Source organism: Squalius cephalus (assembly GCF_949319135.1).
Source record: "Squalius cephalus genome assembly, chromosome: 23".
In the NCBI taxonomy this organism is placed as follows: domain Eukaryota; kingdom Metazoa; phylum Chordata; class Actinopteri; order Cypriniformes; family Leuciscidae; genus Squalius; species Squalius cephalus.
The window spans coordinates 16683243-16697866 of record NC_137144.1 but is presented as its reverse complement, the minus strand read 5'-3'; the positions used below and the strand labels follow the sequence as shown (position 1 = coordinate 16697866).

Sequence of the window (14624 nt, the reverse complement as noted above, 5' to 3'; positions counted from 1 at the left end):
GAAGACTGATGTTTTAGAGCTCTGACTAACACATTGGCATTAGTCATGTATTGGCATTAGACTGTAGAGGCTAATAATGGGTTTTCCATTTAGAACAACTGGGTGTTAGACCAATCTAAATAGGGGTGAGCCTCAACCTCTAATTATTGTAATATTATTCTTACTAATTGTATGTGGAAAACCACAGCATGCTTATATAAAGTTACCATTAGAGTAAGTTAAGTTGGTCAGCTTGGCTCTATGGTAATGGTCATAACCTCTGGTTAGACATAGTCTTACCTTAATTAAGTGTGTTCAGATCTATGGGGACTAAATTATATATTATAATGAGCAAGTAGAGTGCGGCCGTCTAATATTATTCAACCGCCTCTGTCTAATGGCCGAGACTGACAAGCTTGTGAGTTTGAGATCCGAAATACCCGGCCGGTACAAGACTAAAGTGTTAAAGGAATCCAAATGGACAAGTGTAATTACAATAAGGAGTTGAATAGAATAATCAAAAGTAGATAAATTTTTATATAATTGTCAATAATCAATTGGCATTCTAACCTAAATTTGAGGTCGTGATAAAATGGAGTCAGCTAACAGTTTAATTGGAATTAAATTACTTTGCCACAAGGAAAAGACAGAATGTGCAGAAACCTTCATCCGCTCATCGGAAACCATCGCTGGGCAGATCGGGCGGGCCCTACAAGAACAATACATAAGGTATAATACATTTTTTATTAAACTTTTGGTAAACTTTTTTAGATAGTGAAGCTAGTCTGAAACTGGGCCTGACAAAACTAAGCCAGCTCTCTGTACACAACTCCATGTCATTTGATAATCAACTTCCTGACAGACAGACAGGCAGAAGCTTGTGAGACAGCTTGTGGGAAAATTCACTTCCAACACCTACAGCACTGGTGCTCAACAAGGATGTGTGCTCTTCCCAATGCTCTTCTCCCTCTACTTCTCTGATACCTTTGTCAAACTCCTGAAGTTTGCAGACACTACAGTCATTGGCCTCATCCACACCATACAAATAAGAGGTTGAACAACAGACCTGACAGGGTAATTGGTGTGCACCTGCCAAACCTATAGGACTTGTACATCTGCAGAGTGAAGAAACGGGCATGAATCATCATCACACACCTTCTCAACAGCCTGTTTGCACTTCGGCACTCGGGCAGACATTATAGATCTCTGTGCACTAGAACATCTAGGTATAAAAACAGTTCTTTCCCTCAGGCTATCTCCTCCTTAAATAGCTAGCATACCAATTACTGCCAGTTTTTATAATTCAGTACTTTTATTACATTTTTGCCATCTGAGTTAGGCAGTATAGATACTTACTATGTAAATGCATATTTAGGGGCCCAGCCCCGAAGGGGATAGCCCCTATTGTATCCGTTAGTTTTCTTATTATTAGGGGCCAAGCCCTGAAAGGCCACCAAGCCAATCAAAAAAGATGAAATTTGGTACACTTCTAGTTATGGTAATGAATAGTAATTGGACTAATTTTTGAGTCTCTAGGACCAACTCTATAGCGCCACCACCAGTTCAAAAATTAAACATTGAAATGGTTATAACTTTTGAACCCTTTGATCTATAAAAATGAAACTTAGTACACCTGATTCCTCTCATCATGGTGATCACAATCAATAGCTTACATTAAGACTCCGCCCATTACAGTAGTGGCTATTTTGAAAAGTACAGTATTCAGTTTTTTCGCTACTACTCCTTCAAATTTTGTTCAATTTTGTCCAAAATTTGCCCAAATGATCTTTGGACTGAGCCGCACAGAAATGACTGAACAGATTTTTTTTATTCATCTTTGTTCAAAAGTTATGGTGTCGCAAACTTAACAAGGTCCACCCAAAATTGGTTAAAAGGCTGCATCTTGGCTAAAGTTTGATCAATCGAAACGAAAATTGGTACACTTCATCAGAAGCATGATCTGAGTTTCCATGCCAAAGTTGGGAACAGCGCCACCTACGGGTCATGAGATATGAAAAATAGCTATTTTGGCCAATAACTTTTGAACAGTTTGTCAGAATCATAAATGTGGTATCTATGGATTCCTTGCGTCATGCCGAATCCGTGGATACCGATTTTGTGTACCACGTGGATGTACCTGTCCGCCATTTTGAATTTTGTCATAATTTGTAATAACTTTTAAACTATTTGACATTATCTTCACAAAATTTAGTATGGATCACCGACACAATGTCCTGAAGGTACATGAGAAGTTTGAATAGAGTGCCACCTAGTGTTCCAGAGATATAAGTTTTTTTGCAAAAATGCTTATAACTTTTGAAAACATTGTTCAAAATTTGATTTCTTAATGTCATTATATTCCTTGGCTTATACCGATTCCAACAATATCTAGTTTGTCATTTTCCAACAATGTGACTGTCCGCGGGGAGCAAATGAAAAACAGTTTTTTTCGCTACTCCTCCTTCAAATCTTGCTCAATTTTGTCAAAAATTTGATCAGATGATCTTTGGACCAAGCCGTAAATGACTGAACTGAACTGACTGAAGATTTTTGATATTCACTACAGTTCCCGAGATATTCATCTCCGAAGTTGACCTAGCCTCTGTTTGTTGCCTTATGTTAGTTAGCTTAGAATTCTAACCAGATGCCACTCTTTCTAATGTGGCTCTTCAGCTATCAGGCTAACCATAAGCAACATTAGCATTTAGAAGGGCAGATCTGTCAACACTGTGATACTGAAGTATCTAAACTCCATGAGGGGGCCATTTGGATGTCCGGAGAGAGCGAGAGCTCAGCCCTGTTGGGCTCCTACCCAAATTAAATTCACTTTTCCACAAGATTCACTTCTCACAAGAACTGGCTCTATTCACTTCTTTGTTGAAGAAGAAGAGATCATAATAAATGTAGCATGAACTTAAACATTTAGAGGAAGAATACTGCTGTGGCAGCAAAAGTTTGAGAAGGCAGCTGAAAATATCTACAATTTCAGTGCAAATGAATCAACTGAATTTAACTTATATAGGTTCACAAAGAGCACAGAAGAAAACATCCAAGCTTGGACATTTAATATATATTAAATATATATTAAAGCTTGTATTTACATGTATACATTTATATTAATGTTAATGCAAAGTTTAATATTAACTGACAATTAAATTAATTCTGAAGACATTATGAGTTACGAGCTGAGATTATGAGCTAATTCATATGAATTAACAGCAAAAAAACTAACAATTTTGTCTCTAAAATTCTTTCACCAGAAACTGTTTTTAATTTGGAGCGAGAGATACAGGGGGAGGGTCTTTACTGCATCAGATTTGTCACTTTGCTCACAGCTGATTGGTCCAGTTTTGGTTTGCGATCTCTAACCCAGAATAAAATCTGCTCTGGAGCAGGGGCCTGATGTATAAACGTTGCATATGCACAAAATGGGCATAGAAATGTGCATATGCAATTTTCAACACACAGGGATTTATAAAAAAAAAATTAACTAGCATAAATATTTGCGGACTCTCTAGACAGTACACACACTCTTTTATTGATGGAGCGAAGAAAGAAAGAATAATTTTAAACTCATTTTTCCATTTGAACCTTTCCATTCCCACATTTAGATGAAATATACCACTCTTATTAAAGGAGTTAAACACTGAAATTATATGAAATAATTATCCAGAAGTTAATTTTTTTTTAAATGAACTTTAATGGAAGTATTTGTAGTGGATGCTTTTGAACACATTTCCTGTGGCATGCTGTGATTTAATGTTGTAACTACAGCGAGGACTGCTTGGTGCAATTCATTTTCAACACGTTTTTGTTCATCATGAGCTCATCATTGTATTATGAAAAGAAAAAGATTCACAATAGTGTGCCTTAGGATAAAAAAAGTTTCAGAGCAACTAAACTATATTAAAGCAGATGATGAGGTGCAGCCACGGGAGTTCATATATACATGACCAAAAAAAAGTCTCAAGGCAAAGTTATAAAGAGGTGAAGAATGCAAATGGTCATGAATGTACACTATTATGTCTGTCCCTCATTCAGCTGTTACGTGAACGTAGCCTTAGTTTCACACAGATACGTGTTTTCTGATGCCATTTTAAATGACCAAGCCATTTAAATCTCTTTCCACACAAAGAACAAAAATAACGTCTGACATCTGCATGACTTTTCAGATGTATCTGTAAGTGTGATGGCAAAATAAAAATTTTATTACACTTATCACATTCAAATTGTCTTTCTTCAGAGTGAATGCGCAGGTGATTTTTGAAATTGCTCCTTTTTGTAGACTTCAGACTTTTGTAGACTTTTGTAGACTTTTTGTCACATTTAGAGCCCTGCAATTTCTTTATAGAATGAGTTTGCAAATGGCGCTTCAGGTATCCTTGATATGTGAAACTCTTCTTGCACTGAACACATCTATAAGGTTTCTCTCCAGTGTGATGTCTCATGTGAACCTGAAGGCTTGTGTTCCAATTGAAACTCTTTCCACAGTGAGAGCATGTGAAAGGCTTCTCTCCAGTATGAATTCTCATGTGAACCTTAAGGTATCCTTTAAATCTGAAAGTCTTTCCACACTGCTGGCACTTCTCACCAGTGTGAATTATTATGTGCTTGTCAAGGCGTTTCTTGTCTAGGAATCTCCTTCCACAATGAGGACATTGCTCTCCTGAGTGAATCTTCATATGTAAATTAAGGCCACGGTAATAAATAAAACGTTTTCCACACTCAACACATATGAATGGCTTCTCTCCTGTGTGAGTTGTCATGTGATTCTTAAGATTTTCTTTTCGTCTGAAGCTCTTCCCACACAGTTCGCAGGTGTAAGGCTTCTCTCGAGTGTGAACTGTCATGTGTGCATTAAGGGTTGATTTATAATTAAAACCCTTCCCACACTGATCACATGTGAATGGTGCTTCGCCAGTGTGAACTCTCATGTGTGTAAGAAAGGTTGATTTATGATTGAAACTCTTCCCACACTGATCACATGTGAACGGTGTTTCTCCAGTGTGAATTCTCATGTGAATCTGAAGAGTTCCTTTTTGTGCAAAGCTCTTCCCACACTGTTCGCAGGTGAACGGGCTTTCTCCAGTGTGTATTCTCATGTGCGAAACAAGGGATGATTTATGTGTGAAACTTTTGCCACACTCTTTGCATTTGTAAGGCTTCTCTCCAGTGTGAAGTAGCATGTGCCTCGTGAGGCTATTTTTATTGCAGAAACTCTTTTCACACTGATTACATGTAAAACGGTTGTCCCCTGAGTGAATCCTCGTGTGGTTTTTAAGGCTTACTTTAATTTTGTAACTCTTTCCACACTGGTCACATTTGTAAGGCTTCTCTCCATTGTGAATTCTCATGTGGAGTCCAAGGTCATGTTTTTGATTGTAACTCTTTCCACACTGTTGGCAGGTGAAAAGCTTCTCTCCATTGTGAATTCTCATGTGGAGTACAAGGTTATATTTTTGTTTGTAACTCTTTTCACACTGTTCGCATTTGTAAGGCTTCTCTCCATTGTGAATTCCCATGTGGGCTCGAAGGCTGTCATGTTGTTTGAAACTCTTTCCACACTGAAAGCAGGTGAAAAAGCTTCCAGTTCCTGTCTTCGGAGCTCTTTCTTGTGAGAAACTCATTTTAGTCTGTATGGATTTTTCTCTATTTTTGACATCATGCTTCTCATATTGATATTTCTCTTCGGTTTCATTCAGTTCTTGACTCTCCTCTTTCAGTGTCATCAGGTCTAAAGCAAAAAAGACAAGTTAACCCCAGTTTACCATCAAAACCAACAACATGCTATTGGATCTTTCGACAACATAGGCATTTGTCGACAAACATTTGCATGGTTTAGGTCTCATCTCTGATCTTTACCAGCTTGCTTGTGTAAACGATGAGACATCTCATCAAACAAAAGTATGATAATTATATGAACATTATCATTAAATTTCACACTATGCTAATGACATTCAGTTTTACATTTCCTCACAACATGACCAAACTGCACAACATAGCAGTTTGCAGCGATTATTATTGATATTAGTGCTACATCAAGTACTGTTAATATCAACAAAAAATATAGATTATTTTTGATAATAAAAATAATCACCAATACATTTTATTGTTGATTAATCATGTCTGCATGCAGTGCATGGAAAAATAATAATACTGCAATAATACAGACCAAAATATACAGTTGAGATCCTAAGATTACATGCACCTGCCTATTTTAACAATAGACATTTTAACAATAGACAATGCATGCTGGGAGCCACCATATTATAAAACGTACTCGGTTACGTTTCTCTCTAGAAGAAGGAACGAGTATTGCGTAAGTTGCTTACGCTACGGGTAAATTCATCTTTTCTCGAGATATTATCCTTCATTTTTATATTTATTGTCAACACAGTGCAGCAGCAGGCAGACCTAGAGCCGGCTGTCTAGCGTGCTCATTGGCTGCCGTGCGGCAACTGCAGCAGCCTACCACCAAGCCTTGCATGACGTCGCGCCCGCCAGAATGGGGGTGGCTTAGCCTATATAAGGAAGGGCTCGGGGGGCTGCTTACCTGGTTTTCATAGACTGAAGCGAAATGAGCTCGTGGCGCGAGCACGGCAGGTTACGCAATACTCGATCCCTCTTCTAGAGAGAACCGAGGTTACATTAGGTAACCGAGTACGTTCTCTTACGAGAGGTTCTCTCGTATTGCGTAAGTTGCTTACGCTACGGGAACCCCTTGTCAACACCGTGCGCACCAAGCATCCACTACATAAGTCCCGGGGGGGGGGGGGGGAAGCCCGGGGAACACAAATAAGTGGGAAAAAGGTGGCCAACAGAGTGGGTCCGCACATGTACATAAGCACACAGTAGGGGATATATAGAGCGGCGCAGCCGGTCTGTACTGAATTTTATCGACCCTTATAGTGCAGCTCAACCAGGAGAGTCGAATCGCGACTTAGACTGATAAAAGTCTAGCCTGCAAGGCGGGAACTTCCAGGTTATAGAACCTAACAAATGTAGAGGGGGAGGCCCAGCCTGCCGCCATACAGATGTCATGAATAGAAATCCCGCTGGATCAAGCCCACGATGAGGCCATGCCTCTGGTGGAATGAGCCCTGATGCCCAGAGGGCATTGCAGGTCTTTAGACGCATAAGCTGCGCCCACCAAACGAAACAAAGAACTGCTCCGAGCGCCTGAAGGCGGCAGAGCGCGTGATGTAAATTCTCTGCGCTCTGACAGGGCAGAGGAGGTTACCGTCGACCTCGCTGCCGGATGCCGGCAAAGCCGAGAGCGAAATGATCTGCGCTCTGAAAGGGGTGCCGATCACCTTGGGGACATAACCATGTCTCGGTTTGAGGATGACTTTAGAGTCATTGGGTCCGAACTCGAGACACGCGGCGTTAACAGATAACGTGTGTAAGTCACCCACGCGTTTGACTGATGACAGGGCTATAAGAAAAACAGTTTTGAGCATGAGGTATTTCAGATCCACAGTTTCTAAGGGTTCAAAGGGATGAGCTTTCAGGGCTTCCAAGACCAAAGAAAGATCCCAAATAGGAACCGATGGGGCCGGCGGGGGATTCATCCTCCTGGCTCCCTTAAGGAAGCGGATGATGAGCTCGTTCCTTCCTATTGCCTGGCCGCGCGTCGATTCTGCGAACGCTGCAATAGCCGCAACATATACTTTGAGCGTGGAGGGGGACCTGCCCATGTCCAGCAGCTCTTGAAGGAAGCAAAGCACCCACGAAACCCCACAAGTTTGTGGGTCTAAACCTTTGTCAGTGCACCATTTAGTAAACACAGACCATTTGGACGCGTAGAGCCGTCTCGTAGAGTGAGCTCTCGATGCCTGAATAGGGTGGCTCGCTGGCAGCGATGGCTGGCCGCTTTACACTCAATGACTCGATCACTTTGGACGGAGAACATTCTGTGGCGAGAAAAGCGGGATGCGTGAGCGGCGCCAGGGGTACAGTGTTTATCAGTAAGTGTGAGCATTCGTGAGCGGACACAGGGCTTACGTTCACAACACGGCCGGTATGCTTTAAAGGTTCCGTCCCCTGGGATAACCATGTAACAGAGCGGGCAGTGAGTAGGTGTGGGTACTGAATTGTGGGCACATTTCCTACATTTAACACTCGAGCGGCACGTGCCAGCTTTATGTGAGTGGGCTCTGTGAGAGACACAGGGGGGATCGTGCTTGTGTGTAGGGGTGAGCACTGGGAGCACGTGGGCACGTTTTCTACACTCAGAACACCGTCGGCATGAGCCGGATAACCAGACATTATACTCTTTTTGAGATTTATCTGGGTTGCCGTAAAAACGGTGTTTGTGTGCAGGCGAGCGAGTTGTGCAACTGACTCGTTGGCTGCGGTATACACTATTGCAGTAGCCTTTTCTAAGGGGACTGACAGAGCGAGTCGCTTTGATGGTGGTCCGGCCGCGGCGGGACTCGACCATCTTCTCCTCCTTGCGACTGCTAGGAGGACTTCGCAGGCTCAGGTTTCAACGCGATCTTAGGCCGGGGTCCCCGGGGGGGCGGAGGCGGCCTGTGTCGGCTGGTTGAGCGCGATCTAGGGCGGCCACCCTGTCGTCGCTGCGAAGAAAAAGGAGGCTGAGACGACCGCTGCGTACAGCTTCGTGCAGGAGGATGAGCTTGAGAGCGGCCAGCAGTTGAGCTCGAGCGTCGTGGCAGGAAGAGGTTCATGGCCTGCGTGGTTTTCTGTACCTCAGAAAAACGCTCAACAATCCCGCTTACCGCTGGGCCGAAGAGACCGGTGGGGGAGAGCGGGGCGTTGAGGAACACGGCCCACTCAGATTCACCCATGTCGGCAAGCGTCAACCAAAGGTGTCTCTCTGTGACAGTGAGCGAGGCCATGCATCTCCCAAAGGCCTGGGCTGTGGACTTAGTGGCGCGAAGAGGAAGATCCGCTGCGCTGCGCAGGTCCATGACGACAGTCTGGTCCGGGCCTTTCTCATCCATCTGGCGGAGGAGATCGGCCTGGAGAATCTGCAGAACTGCCATCGAGTGCAGGGCGGAAGCAGCCTGTCCAGCGGCGAAGAAAGCGCGGCTGACGAGAGCTGACGTGGTCCTGCAGGCCTTAGACGGGAGGGCAGACTTTGAGCGCCATCTCGCGGATGGCGGGCAAAGGTGCGCTGCGACCGCCTCTTCCACTGGGGGAATTTGGTTATATCCTTTCTCGGCGGCTCCGTCTACTTGAGAGAGAGTCGCGGAGGCAGGAGAGTGGAGTCTCGCGGAGAGTGGAGTCTCGCGGAGAATGGAGCGTTCCACAATTTAGAGAGCTCAGCGTGGAGCTCCGGCAAGAAGGGTGCTGACCTAGAAGCAGGCGCTTGGCGGCGGCTAGGTAGAAAGCACCCGTTGAGTCTATTGGGCGCGGGCGCCTTCGGCGGTGACCACTCGAGGCCTAGTTGGCCGACGGCCTTGGTGAAGAGGCGAAGTAGTTCCGCGTCCTGGGTCGAAGAGGAGGCGGAGCGGTGTGATCCGGACCACTCTTCACTATCCGAAGCCAGGAGGGAACAGCCGTCATCGATGGCATATCCCTCCGCCTCATCCCCTGAGGCGACGGCAGTGAGGGCCGAAGCCGGCAACTGCGCGTCGGGAAGGGGGGGGGGCGGTGAGGGGGAGAGCGAGGCTCGAGGGAAGGGTTCCGGCGAGCACTCGAAGGCCACATCGGACTCCGGTGGTCTCTGGTCTCTGGGAGCGGCGCTTCTTCTTGCGCGGCCTGCCAGAGACAGGCGGAGTGACAGCTTCGGCGTCGAACACGGCAAGTCGAGCCCACAGGGTCGACATAGTCAGTTCATCGCAGTGGGCGCAGCCTCCCAAAGACAGAGCAAGGGCTGCGTGGTCTCGTCCCCGTCGCTGAGCGGGGCTCTGCAAGAGCCACAGAAAGTGCGAGGCATTTTGCAACAAACGCCTCGAGCTCTTTTAGACACGTGCGTCGCAGCAGCGAACACACAGAGAAGTAGTGCAAAAGGATACTTTCGTGATGGCATTTGTCAAACGTTTTCTTTCGCTGATGTCGCCGGATAGCGTAGCAGGCACGGCAGGCTGAAGGCGGCGAAGACGACCGGCTTCCTCAGACGCTGTCCTAAGCTTGCTGGTCGCTTGTTTCGACGGCGGCGGCTTCTCTCAGAGTCCAGCGATGCGTAGAGCTTCTCTGAAGAGATGAAAATCAGGTAAGCAGCCCCCGAGCCCCTCATTGGGCGTGACGTCACGCAAGGCTCGGTGGTAGGCTGCTGCAGTTGCCACACGGCAGCCAATGAGCACGCTAGACAGCCGGCTCTAGTTCTGCCTGCTGCTGCACTGCGTTGACAATAAATACAAAAATTAAGGATAATTTTTTGGCTTCATATCTCGAGAAAAGATGACTTTACCCGTAGCGTAAGAAACTTACGCAATACAAGAGAACCTCTCGTAAGGGAACTAATGGTCCCAGCATGCATTGCAGCATGAAGCATGTCACCATTGTTGAGATTCATAAGCTGATTCTTGATGTTAGTGTGTGTGTCTCTACATTTTCTTTTTTCGCAATGTATTTAGCAATTAAAATTCAGAATCTTTGGCAAAAAAACTATAAGTGGTAAAAATATATTAATAACAAGTGATCTGTTTTGGTCAGTGATGGCATTTGTCAAACGTTTTTCTTTATGATGATGATATATATATATCACCTGATAATCTTTGTTTATGGCTTCCTTTGCAACAAATAAAGTGTTTTGGTAAAAGACAACGACTAACATAAATAAATATAAGAGTCAAACTGTCCAACTAAAGGAAACACTGATCACCATAATGGTAACCAAACATTTTCAATAAAACATCAACATCTAAAACTCTGTTAATTCTCAAAAACATCTTCTGTAGATGAATGACAGAAATAAGGTCAAACTGGTTTGTAATAAGAGAGATTTCATGTCTTTTCAGTTGCTTTCATCTAAGGCTGTGTCTGGAAATCAGTTGTAGTTCTTTTGTTTCTCTTTCCTTCAGTGATTCTGCTTGTTAGGGTGGGGAAAAAATCGATTCTTAGATGCATCGCGATGCGGACGTGGACGATTCTGAATCGATTCACAAATGTCAAAAATCAATTTTCTATTTTTTTTTTTTTTCTTTAATAACGTAATATTGACGGAATGCAAAAGGCGTAACTCTAAAGCGGACTTGCAGTGTGCGGACAGTCTGTGGCATGCACATAACAGAGATGCATGATGGCTGAGCGCCAAATTCGAATGGCACCCTCTTCGTTAAAAGCTAACATATGGAAAATTGGCAATTTCATTGTGACCTATTTAGTATTTTTTGTATGAGAGCTGCTTTCTGTATTGTTTAGTTTTCACATCAATATGCTGTAAACCGATCTGTTATACGTACGTTACACTGCCATACACAGTCACAGTGTGTATCAGTGCAATGCCAGTCACAAAAAGTTACATTTTGACTGTGCTCTCTGCAGATGTTCATTCACTTTTTTTGTATAAGCTGTTTTTGATTGTTGTATACAGCAAACAGTTCAAGTCATAACTCTTTAATATTTAGTTGTGTATAAAAGCGGCTTTGTATGTTACTAATTATTCAGAATATGCGTAAGTCCACAAGCATTATGTTTGTATGAGAGCTGCTGGTACATATTTCTATATTTTTGAACGAAAACTGTTTGCTACAAGTATGCTGCTAGTACAGGCACACATTTATTTTCCTGTAGGTTCTTTGCAATGTTGAGACATATGCTGCCAAATGTAACCTTACAGTTGACTTGCCAAATCACTTCCATTTGTTTTATTAATAAAATGAATATAAGAAGTATTGGAAGTAAATTCTTTATGGGTCATCATAAATACTTTGCTTTAAAAGTACCAAGTAGTCACAAAAAAAAATGCATCGATAATCATTACCCTCTGAATCGTAATCAAATCGAATCATGAGGTGACTAGAGATTCCCACCCCTACTTGTTATCATCAGGTGTCATCAATAATCGAACAATCATCACTCAATTAATCACTTAATTATCTAAGTAACTAACACTGCTTCAGTGTTACTTTTTACACTGCTTATAGTGTTACTGTGCAATTTAGCTCACTGTGTTCATATTTTGGGCTTCTGCTTGTCTGTACAAAGTATGCTTTATTAATAAGGTGTGTATTTTCATTGGAACTGGTTGTTGTTTTAGAACATTAAGCCACGTTAAGCTTTTTTCACATTAAAATTCATAGAATGTCTTAGAAAAGCATCAGATACATAATGTTTTCACTCATTAATACAAGCAAAATTGATAACATTTTTGATAACACTGTTCCATAAGAAAAAAGAACAATAAAAATGCTACATTTAATGTCTAGCATCTTCTCAGCTTCACAATCCATCTTAATGCCCAGGTATTCATCATTTACTGCGTTCCTCTTCGTCTCGCACACAGTTGTATCCGCATAGCTTTCAAAAGAAAACTGTTTGAATGAGCATGGATGGATGCGCAGTACAACTGTTTTTTTCAACATTCACCTTGTGCATACGCTGTTGTACACGCACCGTTGTGGAACATGGACAGCTGAAGTATAATTTGGGCCTTATTTCGCAACACAGAAGTAAGCTATTTTCTGTGAAAATGCGTGAACTTTTGATTCATTAGCCAAATAGGTAAACAACTGGAAGAATAACCAAATGCAGTAAACGGTAAAATAATTTGCACTACAAACCAGTGCGTTTATGATTATGATAATAATTTAAATATGAAAACAAATAACAGTTTGTAATATCAATCAGCACAACGGCGGGTTTTTGTACAGCTACAATATTCGGAAGTGGATGAGACCAGAAGCCTTGACACATTTAAGTTACAAATGGCTGTATCTGCTCTTAAGTTAAAAATAAGGTAAATACAGACAAGAGAAAAGCCCTCTAGCGTCTATTTGCCGACATTGCTTGTAACCCACTGCTTTGAGAATGAAACCAACCTGTTTGTTCCTCAGTATCTTCTTGTTTCACTCTGAATCTTTCTTCAATCTTTATATCTTCACTCTCCTCTTTAATGAACGCCATCCTTATAATAGTGTGTCACATGGATCTCAGTCACTTCAACAGGAGTTTTCCGGTGTGTTTGGACAATCTGTCATGTTAAAGATGAAAATAATTAACAGCAAGTAAAATAAATCCAAACTAAACCTCTGGGTGCGTCTCAATCAGGTCCTTAGTTCAATAGTCAGTGCACTGGTAAGGGAGTCAGTCAGGGTGAAACTAGCATTAACAATTAATAAAGACAAATTGTACAGACACTTAGCCTAACTTTGTTCCTTATGATTTTCAGTTGGTATTTAATGATTAGTGGATCACATTTAATAGATAATTATTGGGTGAATCATTTTAAGGGTTGCCAAAAAGGACTCATAAGAGACAATTGTGGTTCTTTATTGTAAAATAAAGGACACTTACAATATTTGTACTGTACCACAGTGTGTCATTTCAGTGTCTGCAGTTAAGTATGTGTATAAAAGGTGAAAACAAGTCATTCAACTAACTTGGAGTTTCAAAAGCTCTGTTGCTCCATCACTACTTGCCCGTGACTTGATTCACGTTTACGATAAGCTGATTCAGGATATAGAGAGCAAATTGAGACGCACCTTTTCTCTTATGTGCCTATGCGCTTTACTAATAAAAAATAACGCTCAATAATGTTCAATATTTATTCACTCATTTGTAAAGGAATTTATTAATTCCTCACAGTTATTGTAAAAAAATACTAAGTTGTCTGAGGGGGTTACATTTATTTTAAAACGTTTTAAAACCATAAAAGCCACAGACCTTTCTTTTAGGCGACTCGCATCCCTATGCTCGCATCAGATGCAGGAGCGTGGCGCCGCCTTATGACGCCATACTGTCAATCCAAAAGCGACGCGAGAGACGCGAGTCATCGCTGCGGGGCGTGGTTTGCGCTTAACTGGTTTGGCATAGACCGTGCATAGACACACATAATAAAATAAAATAAAACATGTGAGATGATTTCAGAGTTGAATTTTTTGTGAGTGGGATTCTGTCTAATGGGTGCAGAAACTAGCCTACATCAGCAGTCAGTTTTTTTTTTTTTTTTTATTAAAGATCCATAGCAAAAAATGATATTTACTTATGTAAATATCAAACCAAAAAACTTGGTTTGTCAAACTCAACTTTTATTTGGGCGACATTCTCGTTTCATATCGGAGAGCAACAGGCGAGCAATCATTTTTCTACCTTGGTCTTGTAAGTATCTGTGTTTTCGTTTCTTTTGACAAGTGTTCATTATTTATCTACATTATGTATCATGTGTAGGAACCGTGACATTTTAGTGTTTAACAGAGTAAGCCATGTTGTGGTTAGCTTAACATTCAGCACGTGTAGCCTACTGTAACCCCAGTGTTTGTGTGTGCCCTTAAACTCTTAAATATCTGAATTCAAGGGGGTAAACATGAAACGTGCAACCTATTATAATTTGGTATGAAAGCCGCAAACATATTTTACTCTTTAGATTATTATTATGATATGAAAATATGAGTTTTTGACTTGTCAAGGCGAGTTTATTTGTATAGCACATTTCAACAACAAGGCAATTCAAAGTGCTTTACATAAAACATAAAAGCAACATAGGGCAATATAAAAAGACTATATAAGAAGACATT

At 42.0% G+C, this 14624-nt stretch overlaps 1 protein-coding gene across 2 annotated transcripts; it reads right to left on the bottom strand.

Moving 5' to 3' along the window:
- Window positions 1–3266: 3266 nt before the first annotated feature.
- Window positions 3267–13847, bottom strand: LOC307151759 (uncharacterized protein). Of its 2 annotated transcripts, none has more exons than XM_079859906.1 (3): window positions 13774–13847; window positions 12930–13081; window positions 3267–5713 (listed from the first exon to the last, which is right to left on the bottom strand). In XM_079859906.1, the coding sequence occupies exons 2-3, from the start codon at window positions 13012–13014 to the stop codon at window positions 4017–4019; spliced, it is 1782 nt and encodes a 593-aa protein (XP_079716032.1). In that variant the 5' UTR covers window positions 13015–13081; window positions 13774–13847; the 3' UTR covers window positions 3267–4016. The 2 variants fall into 2 exon arrangements, with proteins under 2 accessions (XP_079716032.1, XP_079716033.1); XM_079859907.1 differs by lacking the exon at window positions 13774–13847 and adding an exon at window positions 13491–13516.
- Window positions 13848–14624: the final 777 nt, after the last annotated feature.

What these genes read in the sequence shown, in the direction of transcription:
- LOC307151759 (XM_079859906.1), bottom strand. Translation starts at nt 13,014, where the DNA reads ATGGCGTTCATTAAAGAGGAGAGTGAAGATATAAAGATTGAAGAAAGA. An exon ending in AGATACTGAGGAACAAACAG is followed by an intron (nt 5,714 to 12,929) that starts GTTGGTTTCATT and finishes TTTTTGCTTTAG; the next exon opens with ACCTGATGACACTGAAAGAG.